Below are 17,788 nucleotides of genomic sequence, written 5' to 3'. Positions count from 1 at the left end.
TTTATGCTATAACAGTGTGCTAAGTCGCTTGTAACTCTTTAGAAGCAGAAAGGAGAATACAGGGTGATTGTAGCCTTTCTATCAAAGCAAAAGTAAAGCCTTGTTGGACATGTCTGAATCTAATCAGACTTGATTTTCAAAGCTGACAAACTGCTGGCATGTGGTCCACAGCACAAGTCTAATCTGGACTCATTGTGAGTCAGCATTACCCCCCAAAAATGTTAAAATTTCTGGTTCATTCAGCTAAACCATTAAAATTGGTAAGATATGCAGAATGTGCCCCCACACCTCAGGACCAGTGGCTGCTTTTTCCTTGGTGCTCTGGTAACTCCAGGGATCCTGTTCCTGGGAAAGGTTAAGGCTGGTTTGGATGTTTTGGATACATTTCAGAACTTCCCTTTCCCTTCCCTCCCCTCCACTCTCCTCTCTTTCAGAGCCTCAAGTTTTTTGTTCTTTCCTTACAGCAGTTTAGAGCAAAAATAATTTGTAAGAAACCAGGATATTTTTACTTTATAATGTGGGATTTACATTAACCATCTGTTAAGTATTTAGTGTTGCTTATGTAGGAAACTGTTTTTTAAGGATTTCTTAGAAGTACCAAACTTGGAAAAATTCTATTTTACAAAATCCAGGGAAATGTGGCTATGACAGGACAGCTAGGAGGTTGAAGAATAACCACTTGCTGGTAAAAAAAGATGTCTCTTTAACTTTTTCCACCTGCTTCTGCTTTCTGGCCCGGTTTTTCTTGAAAAAGCCAGTCTCTCTTAAAAAAGTTGCAGTCTTATTCTTCAGAAGTCAGTGTAAAGTGTGTGCATGTGTGTGTAAATGTATACACATTGTGCAAGTCACCCAAGACAGTCCCAATTTTATGTGTAAGCAGTGAATTATATACTGTATTCATAACATACCCTTCACACTACAGATTTATGCTAAAAGTATCCTAATGTTTCTGACAGCTCATGTGTGACATGAATGCAATCCATATTTCTTGGAGGAGCTAATCTATGTGGTTTATTTTCCAATACTGCTGATAGGGCTATATCTCTAGGTGTCACTGCAGTTGAGATTCTGATGGTAACATATTGTTTATGGGTCACTGCCTTTGTCTAAAAGAATAGGTTGGAACAGAATAGCAAAGGTTAATTAAGTTTGTCTATCAAGGAGAGACAGATATAGATGTGTCTTGTATTTTCTGTGCTAGGATCAAAGTAAGTCAAGGCAGGGTATCATAGACTCATTTTTTCTTTTTTTCTGGAAAGCATGCTTAGCTGGTTTGAGGAATGAAACACCTTGGGCAGTATGAGTACAGCAGTAGTTGTGCGGGGTCAGCACATGAGCAGTAACATTGCAAGGTAGGAGAGTAGCAGCAAACCTGTTTTTACCTGCAGAAACTGAGGCAGGTAAGTTAAATAACTTGCCACAGTCACACAGAGGACACAGAGATTACTGATGCCTCAATTTCCATTTCATTGCCCAATGGCTGCCTTCTTGCCCATGCCAAAAAACAACCTGTGAATTCTGTTGTTTGCAAGCAATGACACAAATGCAAGTTTATGCCCACTAAAATTGACTTTAAAGATCAAGGCAGAAGGAGGAGTCTATGTTAAGCTTTCAAGTTTCTTAGGCGTTTCCGTAATTACTGAGTTTGCTAAGTTTGTTGATGAGTCATGGGTGAAATAAAAGGATGGAATCCTGGGTGAAGTGATTTGGCCAGGGTCATGTGGCACGCAGTGGCAGAGCTGAAGGATTGCACTTTGATCTCCTGTGTTGCTTATAAATTTTTGCAGCTCTTGTCACCCAGGAATAGCATCCATGACCTCCTCCTGTTTGTCTTTCTTGGAAAGAAGCCCATAGTTAGGATCAGCTGCAAAGTGTGAAGATAGCACTGTCGGGCTCACAAAGAGATTGCGTCTGGCAGCTTCTGCAAATAAAAGAATTACACAGGTGGTGTTTTGGCTAAACAAATGCCTGTGAAGGGCAGAATCATTCTCTCACCTCTGAGACTAGAGAGGTGAGTCACCACTTGGTGCTTGTTTTGACACCTTCCTGTTTCTGGTTTGGCCACCTTCTCTCCTCAGCTCTTTTTCCATGAAGAAGGTATGTAGAGGTTATGCAGATGCTACCAGAAGCTTGGGAAGAGGCACTGGGCTTTATGTGCTCTTCCACCAGCTGTTGAGAAAGGCTTTTTACAGGAATGGTCTGACGCAAGAGCATTTTCCTCATATTTTCCCTGGATTTTACTATATATGCTGTCACTGTTGGACATAGCTGTAGGGCTGCCCTGACCATTTTGTTCATTAATTAACAAGTCCTGTTTCTGACTTGGTGTGCAAGGGCAAACTGTAGCTGCCTCTCAGTTCCTCACAGTGGCTTTTCGCTACACAGGGGAAGAATTTACAATACACTTGTGGCCTTCCAATCAGGCCATATTTATTTGTTAATGAATTGTAAAAATCTCAACATTGCTTGCAGTACATCTTTTAAAACATTACTGAGTGTGTGCTGTGTTGTACAATTTAGGGGAACTTGTAAATGTTGCATAGGCCAACTGCTGTTCTGATGATATGTGTCTCCCACTAAAGTCTCTGAGGTACTTGGTGAATCCTGCAGCTGGAGCAGAGCACAAGCACTATGTGGGCTGGAAGAGAAGCAACTTAGCAGCTTAGAATGCCTTCTGCAAAGACTAATGCATGCTTTTGCCTTCCACAGCTCTTGCTCACCTAAAATATGCCTTGTTCTTTTGGCAAGTAGCGTGCAGTGATAAAAACCAGAGTAGTTTGTGGGACTGTTCCAGCTCATGCCTGTCTCAGCTTTGTTGTAGGGGTGGAAGGGGTAAGGGAGGCAGGAGACACCAGAAGGCCTGGCATTGTCCTCATGTGATCCATGCATGACCCTAGCATTCACCCTGACAGCCCTAGTACAGGATCCCAAACCTGGTACCTGACTGTAGCATTTAGAAAGCTGAACTGCCCCAGGTTAAAAATAATCTTAATAATCAAGGAAAATAATCCCCAAGGCTGTCTTGATTCTCTTTTTTTGGCAGCCAAAAACCTTCAAGGATTCCACAGAGCTGCAGGAGTTAGTACAGACCAAATGTTCCTTCTCGTGGGGTAGTGGTCTCCTAAGCCCCCTTTTTAATGCAGTGCTAAGGTCAAGAATTTTTACAACTGGTTGGTTTTTTATTGTTACTGTAAAATAGGATTGCTAAGCACTATAAAAAGGAAACCTTATGGTTCAGATTTACTGTGGTATAGATTCTAAATAGTTTAATAAAAGAAAACCAAAAGCTTTTGGATTTTCTTCAGTGGTTAATACACAGCATATTCTTTGCTGAGCCAAGCCTCTGGCTGTCAGTTGAACTGTGGTTCATAGACTTGGTGTGGGTAATAAGATTATAAAACATGTCTCTTGCTAGCCAGCTACCACACACTAATAATAATAGTAGTAATAATTCATTGCATCTAGGGATTTTAGGTGAGTTGTTTTTTTTTAAGAAATGGAGAAAACCCCTAAAAAAAGTGTTGAATGGAGGAGGTGGATCACTGCATCCACTTTACAGGAGGGGAAATGTGCACATGATAGAGTTCGTGCTGGGGAGTGATCCCTCCATTTTGCTACAGCTGAAATAATCTGTCTCCTGCAGGCAGCCTTTTCTTGGTTGTACGTGTGCACACGTGGCCTTGCACAAGGGAGAAGTGGAGATGTGAGGTCTGTGGATGCTGCCCTGCCCCACTAAGGGAGGGAAAACTATATGCAACACAGCAGATAAAGAACAGTTGACTAACTTTCTTTTTTTCCCCTGGTACTGAGCTGTTGAGCTTTGCAGATGTGCAGATTCAAAATGTCCTTTGGACTGTGCTTTTGGGCAGTTCGTATCGCACAGAGGCAATGTTTTGTTGGGGGAGTCTTGTTTCCAAAAAGGAGAGTGCCCCTTGTCAGAAGAGGAGAAGTAATGTCAGTGGTTGAGTTCAGACTTCCTCAGGATGACTCATTAAATTTTTGAACAGTAATTTACTATTTACTCTGGATGAAACTTGAGTGTGTGTAGAACTTTTTCTGCATATGAAGATAGAAAAACAAAAATGTTAAGTATTGCTTTAATTTATAGGAGAAAAACCCTTAACTTTCACAGGCTAAAAGCAAGTCCCTCAGTACATGTGCAAGTATATGCAACTATGCAGCTGTCAGAAATCATGCAGAAGTTCACTTTGCTTCCTGTGAACAGCCACCATTCTCTTTCTGTGCACCTAATCTCACTGAAAATATGCCTTAGAGAGCACCAACAGGATTTTATGTGGCTTGGGGCCACAGTATTTGCAGCTAGGCATATGAAAATGAATTACATGGAATTCCCCTTGGAAAACAAAGGGTGACTGCGTTGTGGAGTGGTTCTGGGAGGTGCTGGTGGCTCCGAGTGCCAGGACCAGACCCTGTAGGTGTACTGGCATGGGGCAGCTGTGTGGGACTGTAGGTGCATGCCCAGCCTCCCCTGCTCCCTGGCTCTGATGGGCTTTGCAGCCTGGGAAGGGCTGAGGAGCGGGGCTCCAGGGACCCAAGGAAGCCACAATGGAGCGGGCAGAGCGGAGGTGGGACCTAGCTGAAAAGGCTGTCAGGCATGTCTGCTTGCAGACATTGTGTAGTGGCATAGCTGGGTGTGCATTATTGCTGGCACTGCTACTACCTAACTGGTACAAAGCTATGACAGTTTGTCTCTGCCCAGAAGCTTTCCATCTTTCAGTCATTCTCTTTCCACCATACTTAGAGAAACCATCTAGTCTTATCTTTCCCATTGCGACAGTTAGTCTTGTTTTGGGAGCATTTTTGCAGTACAGAGGCCATGTTGCATTGTAAGGGCTTTGTATAACAAATAATAGTAAGTTGTTAGTTTTTTTCATAAAATAAAAATTTGAGAAAGAATTGCCACTTTTTTGAGGAGATCAGTTTGGATGATATCAGGGCATTGGAGTAGAAAAGACTTTGATTTGTGAGTGTTGCCACTTCGCTGCAATCTGTGTAAGGGAAAAGGGACATCCAATTGATGTTGTGCTGACATGGCAGACCTGCTGGCTGGTGTCCAGTTGTGGCTTCACAACCAGCTTCTTGTGTAGTCTAAACACAATTTGCTTTTTTTCAGTAACTCAGGAAAATATTTTTCCCATCTTATGGTATTGTAAGAAAAACAGTGCTTGTGTTCGGGTGTGTCACTGCTCAACACCATGGAGCATCATATCCTGTGAGACTCGGTCGACAGGAGTCGACCTCCTTAGCCACCCAGGAGGTCCCTGACAGAGCAGTTGCCAGCAGTCTGACATGGGTTGGTCTTTGGGGAGGTGTAGAAGATGTATGGACGCTTCACCTCTGACACTGGCCAGGTGTATACACTTGAATGTGCCATAAGCTGGGGACTTGGCAGGAAGGTGCTGGCAGTGAAGGGTACTTGCTTGTGTGCCAGATGCATCTCCATCTGCAGTAAGGTAAAACAGCATAGGTGTGCTGCTGCTGCTGCGTCTGCTGCTGGGTCATATCTCACATCACACCACCTGTAGCTGGTCGATGTGGGCGGACTGTGAAGCCATCAAATCAAAAACCCAAGGCCAGCATGTCAGAATTTTACTTCCCATGCATCCACTGTGACCTCCTTCAAAGCCATGGAGGGGTGGCAGGGAGGGATAGCAGGGTGCCCCCGTGGCACTGGGGCTTTGCTTTCACAGGCTGCTCTTGCATTTCTCTCTCCTGACAGGTGAAGGGCATGGAGAAACACCACACCATCAGCTCCCAGTACCGTATGTGTTCCTACTACCCACCTGCTTCCTACCTGGGACAGGGGGTTGGCACTTCCATGTGCCGCCCCCAAATCCTGACCCCTGAGGACATCCCCTCCTCCTCGGAGTCAAAAGCTAAAGGTGAGTGCACCCACTGGGGTGTGTGGCACCAGCTGGCCTTGGACCTGCACTCAGGAGGTGTGGGTTGCTGCTGGGAAGGAAGCGAAGCATCATCAAGCAGCTGTTTTAAAGATAGTGGCTTCTGGAAGGCTTGTAATGTGGTGGCAAAGTAAGGCTGATGGTGTATAGTCATGCAGTCTTGCACTTTAGAAGCCTCATTGTTCAGGAGTCCAATCAGTTGTACCTTCTGCACTTACGTATGTCTCTTAAGTTGTATGGCGCTTGAGGTGCTGTTTGGTGCTTATCACCTGGCTCCCTCACAGGAGTAAATAACAATCTTTGCTCCAATCTCAGAATTACCTTTCTTCTCAGAAATGCTGTGATTTTTTCCACAGGCCTCCCACTGAGCCTTTGCCATCCTTTCTGACTCGCATGTGGGAACTACTGCATCCCAGCCATATAATGAAGCCCTTTGCATACTTGCTTCTGTTTTTTTTTTTTTTCACACTAATCATACCATGTTACTTAATTTAAAACTACCACAGATAAATCTTTACATACTGTGTTTCAGGCTCTCCTAAGGAATATTGTAATCAGCAGTAATTTCCAGTGCTGGTGAGCCATTCAGGAGCAGGAGGTGGAGCTTCCTTCATTCCTGAGTGACTCATTTAAGAGGTGTCTGGGTAGCATGGGGAGCAGGAGCAGGCAAACAGGGTCACAGCAGTTTGTGCAGGCAGGGCAAGCAGGCAGGGCTGCAGGTTCTTGCTAGTCAGGTGAGGCATTTTTATTGGTTGGTTTGCTTTAGGCTTTCTCCTAGTAATAGTTTTAACCCGGTCAAAATCTGTGGTCAGTTCAAGTGTATGTGACCAAGTGGAGCCCTCCAAAAAGGATGTGTCTGTACTGACCCATTCCTGCCTGGAGTGTTTGAGCTTATCCATGTTTTCAAGGAGTGCTGTGGAGGAAGCCTGCCTATAGTGTGAATAGATGAACGACCTCCTTTTACTGGGGGCCTAGCTTAGGGAGGAAGTTGAAAGATTAAGGAGTATCAGGGATAGTGAAAGGGAAATAGGCTGGTGGACTTCAGCCCTTACATCTTTAAGGGAAGCCCACCAAGGGTCAGAGGACTCCTATGCTTCTCTCAGGCAGTAGGAGGGGCACCTGGTAGATGAAGGGGAGTGGAAATGTGTCCCTGCTTGGGGAGGTAATAACAAAAATCCCTCCTGGCCCACATCCCCTTGCCACGTGCCACATCAGAATAGGTATGAGGCCCTGGATCTAGGGAGGCAGCCAGATGATTTAGAAGATAATCGTCCACCCAGTGAGCCTCCGAATTATGACTTGTCTAAAAACAGATTGGCACCTCTAACATTAAGAAGAAAAGAAGGGTAATCGTACGGATGATTTCCTTCTGAGTGGAATAGAGGGCCCCGTATGTCGACCGGACCCATCCCACAGGGAGGTCTGCTGCCTCCCTGGGGCCCAGGTACGAAACATCACTGAGAGACTCCCTGGACTGATTCAGTCCTCTGATTGTTACCCACTGCTGATACTCCAGGCTGGCAGTGATGAGATTGAAAACAGGACTGTCAGGGCATTAAAAAGGGACTTTAGGCTACTGGGCCAGGTGGTTGATAGGACAGGTGCACAGGTAGTGTTCTGCTCAGTCCCTTTGGTGGCAGAAAAAAAGATGAAAGAAATAGGAGAACTCACATTATTAACAAGTGGCTCAAGGATTGATGTCATCAGCAAAATTTCAGATTCTTTGATGATGGGGCAACTTTTATGGTACCTGCTCTACTGGAATCAGACAGGATACATCTCTCTGTTAAGGGCAGTGGGTTTTTAGCTCATGAGCTGGCAGACCTTGTTGAGAGGACTTTAAACTAGGTGTGAAGGGGGAAGGAGATGCATCTGGCTGTCTGAAAGCAGGCCTAAGGATGGTAAGACTGTGTTAGGGGAGAAATCAGCAGCCCATCTGAGGTGCATGTACACCAATGCATGCAGAATGGATAACAAACAGGAAGAGGTGGAGGCCATGGTGCAACAGCAGAACCATGAAGTAGTCGCCATCACAGAAACCTGGTGGGATGACTCGCATAGTTGGAGCACTGCACTGGATGGCTACAAGCTCTTCAGAGGAAGGAGAATAGGTGGAGGGGTGGCTCTTTATATTAGGGGGGGTTTGGATGTCGTAGGTATTGAAACTAAGGATGATGAAGTTGAGTCCCTATGGGTTAAAATTAAGGGGAAGGCCAAAAAGGCCAACATCCTACTGGGAGTCTGCTATCGTCCACCCAACCATACCAGGTGGACAGCTTATTCTATAACAACTGAACAGTGTTTCTAGATCATCAGCCCTTGTTCTTGTGGGCAACTTCAACCTACCAGACATCTGCTGGGAACTTAATACAGCAGAAAAACAGCAGTCTAGAAAGTTTTTAGAGTGTGTGGGGGATAACCTTTTGTCACAACTGGTGGGCAAGCCCACCAGGGGAGGAACTATGTTATACCTGTTGTTCACAAATAGAGGTGGACTGGTGGGTAATGTGGAGGTTGGAGGCCACTTGAGGCACAGTGATCATGAAATTATTGTGAATTGGTGAAATAAGGAGGAATGTCAATAAGATCTCTCTGTTGGACTTCCGGAGGGCAGACTTTGGCCTATTTAAGAGACTTAATTCAGAGAGTTCCTTGGGAAAGAGGCCTTGAAAACAAAGGAGTCCAGGAGTGATGGGTGTGCCTTCAAAGCAGAGATCTTGAGGGTGCAAGAACAGACTGTCCCCTATGTGCCAAAAGATGAGTCAACGAGGCAAATGTCCAGTCTGGATGAGCAATGAGGTTTTGAAAGAACTTAGAAATAAAATAAAGGTGTATTATCTTTTCAAGGAGGGACTAGTTTCTCAGGGAGTATTTAAGGGAGCTGCTGGAGCATGTAGAAAAAAAATTTGGGAGGCCAAAGCTCAGTTTGAACTTAACCTGGCAACTTCTGTTAAAAATGATAAAAAAAGTTTTTACAAATATATTAATAGTAAAAGAACCTCTGTTCCTTATTGGATAAATAAGGAACAAGGCAACCTAGTAACCAAAGATCAGGAAAAGGTTGAAATGCCTTCTTCGCCTCAGTCTTTAGTGGTAAGACAGCTTGTCCTCAAGACAACTGTCCTCAGGGGTTGATCGGTGGTGCCAGGGAGCCGAATGGTCCTCTTGTTATCCAAGAAGAGGCAGTCAGGGAACTGCTGAGATGCTTGGATATTCATAACTCTATGGACCAGATGGGATCCACCCTAGGGTGATGAGGGAGCTGGCGGATGAGCTTGCAAAGCCACTCTCCATCATTTATCAAGAGTTGTGGCTCACTGGCGAGATTCCAGATGATTGGAAACTGACCAAAGAGACACCCATTTATAAAAAAAGAAGGAAGGAGGATCCTGGTAATTACAGGCCAGTTAGCCTGACCTCAGTACCAGGTAAGATAATGGAACAGTTCATACTGAGTGCTATCACACAGCACTTACAGGATGGCCAGGGTATCAGACACAGCCAGCAGGGGCTTATGAAGGGTAGATCATGTTTGACCAACCTGGTCTCCTTCTGTGGCCAAATGACCTGCCTGGTGGATGCAGGAAAGGCTGTGCATGTTGATCATTTGGGCTTCAGCAAGGCCTTTGGCACTGTCTCCCACAGCACACTGCTGGAGAAGCTGCAGCCCACGGCTGGGACAGGAGCACTCTGTGCTGGGTTCAGAACTGGCTGCATGGCCGGGCCAGAGAGTGCTGGTGAGCAGTGCTGCATCCAGCTGGGGCCAGGCACCAGTGGTGTCCCTCAGGCTCTGTGCTGGGACCAGCTCTGTTAAATGGCTTTATTGATGGCATGGATGACAGGATTGAGTCCTTCATTAAAGAATTTGCAGATGACACTGAGCTGGGAGCTTGTGTTACTCTATTGGAAGGAAAGAGTGCTCTGCAGAGAGACTTAGATCGGTTGGATGGATGAACAGAATCAAATAAGATGAAGTTTAATAAGTCTTAAGTGCCAAGTTCTACATTTTGGCCACAAAAGTCCCCTACAACGTTACAAGCTGGGGACAGTGTGGCTGGACAGTGTTCAGGCACAAAGGGACTGGGGGTGCTGGTCAACAGCTGGTTAAATAGGAGCCAGCAGTGTGCCCTGGTGGCCCAGAAGGCCAAGGGCATCCTGGCCTGTGTTAGGAATTGTGTGGCCAGCAGGAGCAGGGAGGTCATTCTCCTCCTGTACTCAGCACTGGTGAGGCCACACCTTGAGTGCTGTGTCCAGTCCTGGTCCCTCAGTTTGGGAAGGACGTTGAGACGCTTGAGCACATCCAGAGGAGTCAACGAGGCTGGAGAGGGGCTTGGAACACAAACCCTGTGAGGAACATTTGAAGGAACTGGAGTTGTTTAGCCTGGAGAGGAGGAGGCTTAGAGGTGACCTTATTGCTCTCTACAACTTCCTGAAGGGAGGTTGTAGACAGGTGGGGGTCGGTCTCTTCCACCGGGTAGCAGCTGACAGAACAAGGGGACACAGCCTCAAGCTACGTCAAGATACCTATACATTAGATACAAGATAAAAGTTTTTCACTGGAAGAATAATAAAATATTGGAATTGTCTCCCCTGGGAGGTGGTAGAATCACCATCTCTAGATGTGTTTAAAAAAAGACTGGACATGGCACTTGGTGCTATAGTCTAGTTGAGGTGTTAGAGTATAGCTTGGACTTGATGATCTTAGAGGTCTCTTCCAGCCTCATTATTCTGTGATTCTGTGATTTACCCTGTAGTTTTGACAGTGTTTCTTGAGCTTCTTGGTTCCCTTATTCCCACAGCAGACAGTGCTAACAGGGGTGTTGGCTCTGCTGGAGTAATCCAACTCCACTGAGCTGCCTCTTCATCACTGAATCAGGTCAATAACTGATGCTGGAGAAATAAGAGAAACAGAGAACAAAATCTTGACACTCTCTAGCATTCAAAGATGTCCTGAGCCAGGATAATAAGCTTTTCACACATTTGTCTGTACCACTTAGTGAACGTGGCAGCTTAATTTTATACGGTCTATGGGAAGTATTTTTTTTTTTCATTCGCTTTACACCTGCTAAGTTTTAGTGGGTTGTTTTTGTTTCGTTTTTTTATTTCGCTGAGTCATAGCACTGATAACATCATCCATCCTCATTTTCTTCTCTTTCCTTCTACATTAAAGTTATTCTTCTCCTCTTTCTGACTGGTGGAGGACGTATGTTGTGTAGGTTCCATAATTGTTCTGTCATGGTCTTTCTGTGGCTGGAAGACCTGGTGTCTGTTTCAGTTGTGTCCAGTGGTTCTGTCATGACAGAGCCTTAAGGATTCAAGTGATATTTCGGAAGGTGAAGAGTGTATAAAGTCATACCCGAGCCTTGTATAAGTCAGCACTGAGCCCTTGTATTCACTTACTCCAGAATCATCTCTGTAGAGGAGGTAGCTGTTCTTTCATAGTGGCTGTTTCTCAAAGTCTTCCAACTAACTGTGGCATGTTAGATAGATGAAGAAACAATATGTGGTGTGATGAAACCTTAGGCTTTTCCTCCTTCTCTAGTAGTTTTAAATGGCTTAGAGAAATCAGTGATCCTTGGTTCATTTTCCTTCTCTTTTCTTCAACTTTATTTTATTCCCTCTTTTCTAACCACCACTGAACAGTGACGTCTTCCTTTCTGCCCATTGGTTGGAGAAGCAGTTGGTTTTATGCTCAACTGCAGTTGACACTTTTTCTTGCATCCATCACTGCTAACTCACTAAGAGGTCTTACCAGCCAAGTGTTTTTAAAAATAGACAAAAGACCTTATACCCTTTGTTCCCAAATGCACTTCAGTAATTTTTCATCACTCTAGAAAAAAATTATATGTAATGTTCTACTGATTTTTAAACTGCATAAATACTGTATTTTCAATAATCCCTGACTGCTTCTCCAGACACTACTCTACACACAGATATTGTTCCCTAAGTTACACCATCAATCAGAAACTGACAAGCAGTGAGATGTAATTTACTGAGATCAAACAGCATTTTCCAGACTCTGAAGAAGTGTTTTTCCATAGCAGGGAGCTAGTGGGTGAAAGAGGCACCAATGTTTTTGGAAGAAATTTGAACCCATGAGCAGGATCATAGCCAACAGGCTTCTTAGAAGCATCTTCTTTTTTTCTTAGGCATAGTCTTGGAGGAGATGTTTTTACTTTTTCTGCCTACAGAGAAAAGAATATCTTCAGGAAATACATTATTTACTCTTCTGTGACATTTTTCTTCTGGTGCTTTTCATGGACCTGAGAGGGTTAGAGGTTTGTTGCCTCTTTATTGTCACCTGTGTGAGTGCTGGGTGGATCCTGTGTATTAAGCGGGGGGGGGGGGGGGGCGTAATTTCCCCAAAGTATTGACTGCACATGTTGCAGTTGCTGTCTCCTACAAAAGACACATTCTTGAGTATTTCACTGTTAATTGTTGGGCTGAGCTTTCTGTCCACTGCCTGACCCCTTTGTTATGAAGCCTAAGTGACATGTTTCTGTAGTGTAAGTGGTTGCTGCTTTCTGAAGACAACTCTCACGTGTTTTCAAAAAAGCAAATCATACTTTATTCATTCCTTTTGTACATTTGAAGTGGTAATCATGCTCAGAGTCTTCCTTTCTTTTTAAAAATATGTATTGATGGATTTTAGATCCCGAAGCGAACATTAGGATCATCTAATTTAATTTTTTATATAATGTAGACTGTAAAACTTGACCTAAACTCCTGCAGCAAATCAGTGACTATATTTTTAAAACCAATGTGAAGACTTATGTATTGCTAACCCGGAAATTTTACAGAAGGGTAACAGTGTGCTTAGAAGAGCTGCAGGGCAAAATAAAAAACTGAGGTTTTAGCCACATTTTCAAAACATCCAAAATGTGCATATTTAATAAAAATGATTGTTCAGTTAGTTCCCAGGCAAGAATATGAAGTGGTCTTATTACACACACATACAGTCTACTACCTGCACTTCAGCTACAGCTTCAGCATTATAGAGGCTTTGCCAGTTCTTGTGTTGTCATTATATTTGAGTAAGACCATTAACTAATTTTATTCTGGTAAGCTAACTGCCTGCTTAGACCAGTTGCAGTCAAAGGGATGAGAAATGAACTAGCCACACTTTCTTTCTTTCAGTGAAGATATTTGAAAGCTTTTAGCACTTGTACAGGCCCATCGTGGCATGTTAGAGTGTCTTACATATAATAATGGGCTGATGCTTTCTGAGTAGTAAAATACCATCATCACTCAACCTCCTTGCAGTCTGAAGTGTTTCCAAGTAAAATGTTTTGTTTCCAACTAAGCACAGCTGCTGCCGTTTCAGCAGAAACTGGGAAAAAATTAGATAAGAAGTTGGTAAACCAGTGACAAACAACAAAAGGATGTTGTTAGAGGGCTTCCTTAGGTCACCAAGTTTTAAGTTTCAGGCAGTAATTTCTAGGTGGGAGGGAGATACTATACTCAGTACTGCAAAATATTTCCTTTTCCTTTTTTCTGCAAAAGCAATGGGAGGAAAGTACATATAAGAAGATTGCCAAATCTTGTGCATGTACATGCAAAAGTATAGTTTTGGAAGACAAGTTGAGGAGTGGGGAAGTGAGAGTGAGACACAACAAGGTATTTAATCTCTAAAAGCCAAATGCTTTGTTCCCATTATTCCTGTGGGACAGCTGAATGCTTTTTTGTTGTTGTTGTTGTTTTTGGGGTTTTTTTCGTTTGGTTGGTTGGTTGGTTGGTTGGTTGGTTGGTTGGTTGGTTCTTGGTTTTTTGTTTCGTTGGTTGAGTGCTTTGTTTTGTTTTGTTTTTGAAATGAAGCTTCTTGGGTTTTGTACATAAGCCAGAATAGTCTTAACTCCTTCCACTGATTTTCAGTAAGCCTTTCCAGCATTTATGAAATAACCTGGACAAAACCTTGGTTTGAGAGATCAAGAAAGCACATTCAAGGCATATGCCTCACTCTGGGTCCTGTTTACAGCGCGCGAAAGTGCAGCATTTGCTTATCTGTATGAAAGTGTTTACCAGATTTGGGAAAGTGACAGAAAAATTCAACATTCAAATAGAAATATGCAAAGGATAAACAACCCTGTATCAGCAGACACTTCATATTTTAGAGTAGTTACCTGGTCTTAAAGTTGGCATGAAGTGAAACCTCCTCTATGTCATCATTGGGTTAAATGTTGAGATATTTGCATCACATGTCTGGCTATGATGAAAAAATATCTTGCATTTAAAATTTTTTTCCAGCTGCTGGACAATTTTGAATTTTTTATTTTCCTGTCTTAAGTGTCATGAGTGTTGGAAATACGAGGAATGAAGCACTGGAATAGTGCTGTGTTTGCAGCTTAAACATTAAGCAGGAGTCTGAAAGTTCTCCTAAAGACACGTAAGAAAAGGTTATATTTTGATGCAGAAAACATCAGCAGTTTTGTGTAAATAAGCAAGCATCATTTTATGAAGAAGAACATTTCTGGTGACAGGTTTTCTGTGTAACTGCTTCCAGCACTACAACACTTTTTCACAGTCCTTTCTAGAATTCATATAGCACGTATGTCCAGTTTTAAAGTTGTGGAAATGGAAGTGATTCGGTCAATTCCATAATCTTCATTTAGAGGCTCAGTCTTGCTTCTGTGCTTGGATGCTGTATCAACAACAGTACTGAGCCATGGGAGAAGCCTGGCCATGGGGGAAACCGGAGCAGATCTGTAAAGAGCCTCTTCCAGTAGTTCCGCAAGAAAGGGCATGTTGGAAGCAGTCTCCCTGCTTCAGATAAAAAAGTTTCACTTTGACAAAAGCATTGCTGGCATGCAAGGAATGGTATGTGCCCCAGAAAAATGCTCAAGAGATGGAAAGATTGGGTGTTTTCTTCCTAGCTGGGCTTTTGTATATGAAATTTTTTTGCAGCTTCCTATATATCTTAATTTTGCATGAATATATGTCCTAGAAGTGAATGCCATAACAAACAAGTAACACTTCAGAGCCATAGGTGGCATCTGCCTGTAAGTGCAGAAGGGGTCAAGAAGTCCTGGTAAGCAAAAGGTCCCTGAGACCATTTCCCTGAATCTGAAGTGCTTTCTGCAAGCATTGAAGGTAAAAAGATGGAACTGCAAACAAAGCAGGCTGATTTGATATGGCTGAGAAATGACCCCAAAGAACAGCAAAAAGCCTTGCCTCTGTCTGCTCTTAATTTGCAGCCAGCTGGGGAGACGTACTGACACAGCTATTCTAAAAAAGTGCTTAGGAACTGGGAAACAACTACAGCAAATAGCCTAAATTATCTTCTGTTAGTCAGCTAGCCACAATTTATGTAAGCTGAAGAGTAGCTGTTTAGTCTCAGGCAGTCCAGGTGTTGTCAGGTGTGAGACATACTTCTTCTTCTCCTTTTCTGTGCACCTCTTTGGAGAGCATCACCAGAAATCATCTTGAGTTTGGAAGGGTTTCAGGAGCAGAGTGTTTGGGGAGGATAAAATTTTGGACCCAGAAATTCATCAGTATTTAGCTTGTGTGTTACGTATATGTGTCTATCTGTGCATCTTTTGCTTAAAAAGTGACCTCTACTCAAGAATATCTCTCCTTAATGATGAAAGAGCAGTGTTTGCTGAAAATTCAAGACTCTAGTTTCCACTATCATTTTACATCAAACTCTTAGCAATAGATTTTGAGGTAACACCAAAGAAGAGGAAAGGGGTAAGGATCTAAATCTGTAGATCTGCAACAGTTCGTTCAAGTGGCTCACTTGAACTTGGGGCAGCTGTTTATTTTTTTGTGCATTGTTATTTCTGCTTTTTATAGTCCACAATGGCTATGCTTCATGCAGCTTCTCTTTGGCACTGATTACAATGACTGTGAGCAGATCTTGTGTTATATTTTTGCATGACTTAATTATGTTGCATGCACATTGCAATATTTAATAGATCTCTTTAGGTAAATTACTTTTTAACATCATTTTCATTAAAATTGGAATTTTCAGTGTACCTGAACAGACAGTTGTTGAGCAGAGCCTTTTTTTATCTTTTAAAGTAAATGGGTTGCTAACCCTGACTCATGATGGTATTAATCATGCTTTATAATCTCAATAGTTGTTACAGCAGCTGTCAAAATGTATTTGATAATGTAAGTCATATTCAGTATAAGCTAATTTTTCTGTGTATGGAAGTCCTTTTGTAAATTACTAGTCTGTGTTATAAATGAGGTTGTATTAGTGAAGATTTGAGCAACATTTAAATGTATTTATAAGGTTCTGATGGGAATTCCTAGCAATTTTTTTTTCATGCTTCTTTAGTTTGGTCCTGATTAAAGGCTCATTTTCATAGTTTCTCCTCTAAATGCAACATTTATATTATGCTCGCTCAGAAGCGCACAGCAGCTTCGCATTGGATGACTGCAGAATTACAGGCTTGTTTCATTACTTTTTCTGATTCACAGGTTTTGCTGATTCATGTCAGGGTGACTGACAAATCCTTGCTGTTTGATCTGGGAGCAGCCACTGGTAATGCCTCCAGAGTAGTAGAAAAAAACTGTATTTTTGAAGGCTTTTTACCTGGTTTTGTGGAAACATAGGTATTTCTGGACTGAGGCCTTAGCATCCCCTAGCAGGAATTTTAAGCTCTTGTGGAAACTGTGTGGGAATGCCTTCATTTTTCATCATCCTAGCAAGAGAGAGTGGGATAGCCTGAACCCTCAGCAGTTGCCAGTGGCACCCCGTCCCCCCACACCTGCAAAGCCACATGGACACACATAGTTGTCAGAGAAACTGAGTTTTTCTTCATTGGATATGTTTGTCTATTGTTTAGTATTTTGTGTGGGCCAAAGGATGCAGTGTTTTTTAAATTGAAGCCTGCATTTTGCTATGAGTTTCAGCCTTTGAGCTGGTGAAACAAGTGTTTCAAGAAAGTCCTTCTATTCTGAAGAAACTTAAATCAGTGGTATACTTGGCCTAGGCATGTGCCAGATCCAGAGCAATACATTTATTTGTACAGCCAAAATCTCTTAATTTTCCAGTTTCCTTCCATGAAAAGAAGTTTGCAGCACCCAGTCAATCCCAGCTGGGATAGCCTGCTGGGCGGACAGTGGAGAGCCAGCAGTGGGAGAGTGGTGCCACCCTGGTAGCACTGGATCCTGCACAGTGTGTCAGCATCTCTCTGTGCACCTGCCAGGGTGCTGTCCTGGAATACATAATGGCTCTGTTAGCTTTCCTTGGACACCTTCCCTCTGCTGCTTCACATTCTCTTAGCAGAGGCAGGTTTCTCAGTGCCTTCTGCAGTTGCAAACGTTTCAGAGCCATATGTTGGGAGACCAGTGTCTTATACCCACTGCACTACCTGGACTTAAAGTTTCTGCATGTGTGAGTTGCTCTTTATGTCAGATGGTGGATGTTACTATAGCTGATGAGACTGTGTGGGATTTTTCTTCATGCTTTAAAAGATGTTGGGTCCTTCACTGAAAAAAATCAACACTGTCAGTTGAGCTGCTTTCTTTTACAGCTGGTATGGCTTTGATGCTCTAAATTTATTACCTCTGGATGCAGAATTGTTCCTACTGCCACAGAAATTGGTAGTAATCAACTATCACACTTTTCCATAAAGTGATAGAACAAATGAAGACCTCTTGTCAGGACAGTAGTGATTATCAAGGCATGACTTGTAATTGTAACAGTGATACTGCTCACCTCTTTGCTTTGCTTTAATGTGCAGTTTCATCCTTGTAACTTTGCGTCCTTGGTTAAGAGAAGAGAGAACTCCATATTTAGCTGTAGTCTTTTCAGTGTGGGAGAGCCTCTCTAGACCAGCTTGCAGTTCATGCCAGTTTTGCAGCTCAGGTGAGTCTCCATCTGAGCTAGTTCTTCTGCGGCTCCTGCTTATAAAGTAACC

General features: G+C 43.1%; 1 protein-coding gene across 2 annotated transcripts in view; it reads left to right on the top strand.

Moving 5' to 3' along the window:
- DMRT1 (doublesex and mab-3 related transcription factor 1) overlaps positions 1–17,788 on the top strand; it is a 66,498-nt gene that overhangs the window by 27,512 nt on the left and 21,198 nt on the right. Inside the window, exon 4 of one of the 2 annotated variants that reach the window (XM_031507300.2) lies at positions 5,741–5,903. In XM_031507300.2, the coding sequence (XP_031363160.2) occupies positions 5,741–5,903 (163 nt within the window). Of the gene's footprint in view, positions 1–5,740; positions 12,268–17,788 lie in introns of those variants that run through there. The other variant, XM_085567830.1, reaches the window with a different exon arrangement.

Source organism: Lonchura striata, chromosome Z (assembly GCF_050655825.1).
Source record: "Lonchura striata isolate lonStrDom1 chromosome Z, ASM5065582v1, whole genome shotgun sequence".
In the NCBI taxonomy this organism is placed as follows: Eukaryota; Metazoa; Chordata; class Aves; order Passeriformes; family Estrildidae; genus Lonchura; species Lonchura striata.
The sequence above is the reverse complement of the archived record's forward strand: the minus strand, read 5'-3'. Positions and strand labels throughout refer to the sequence as shown.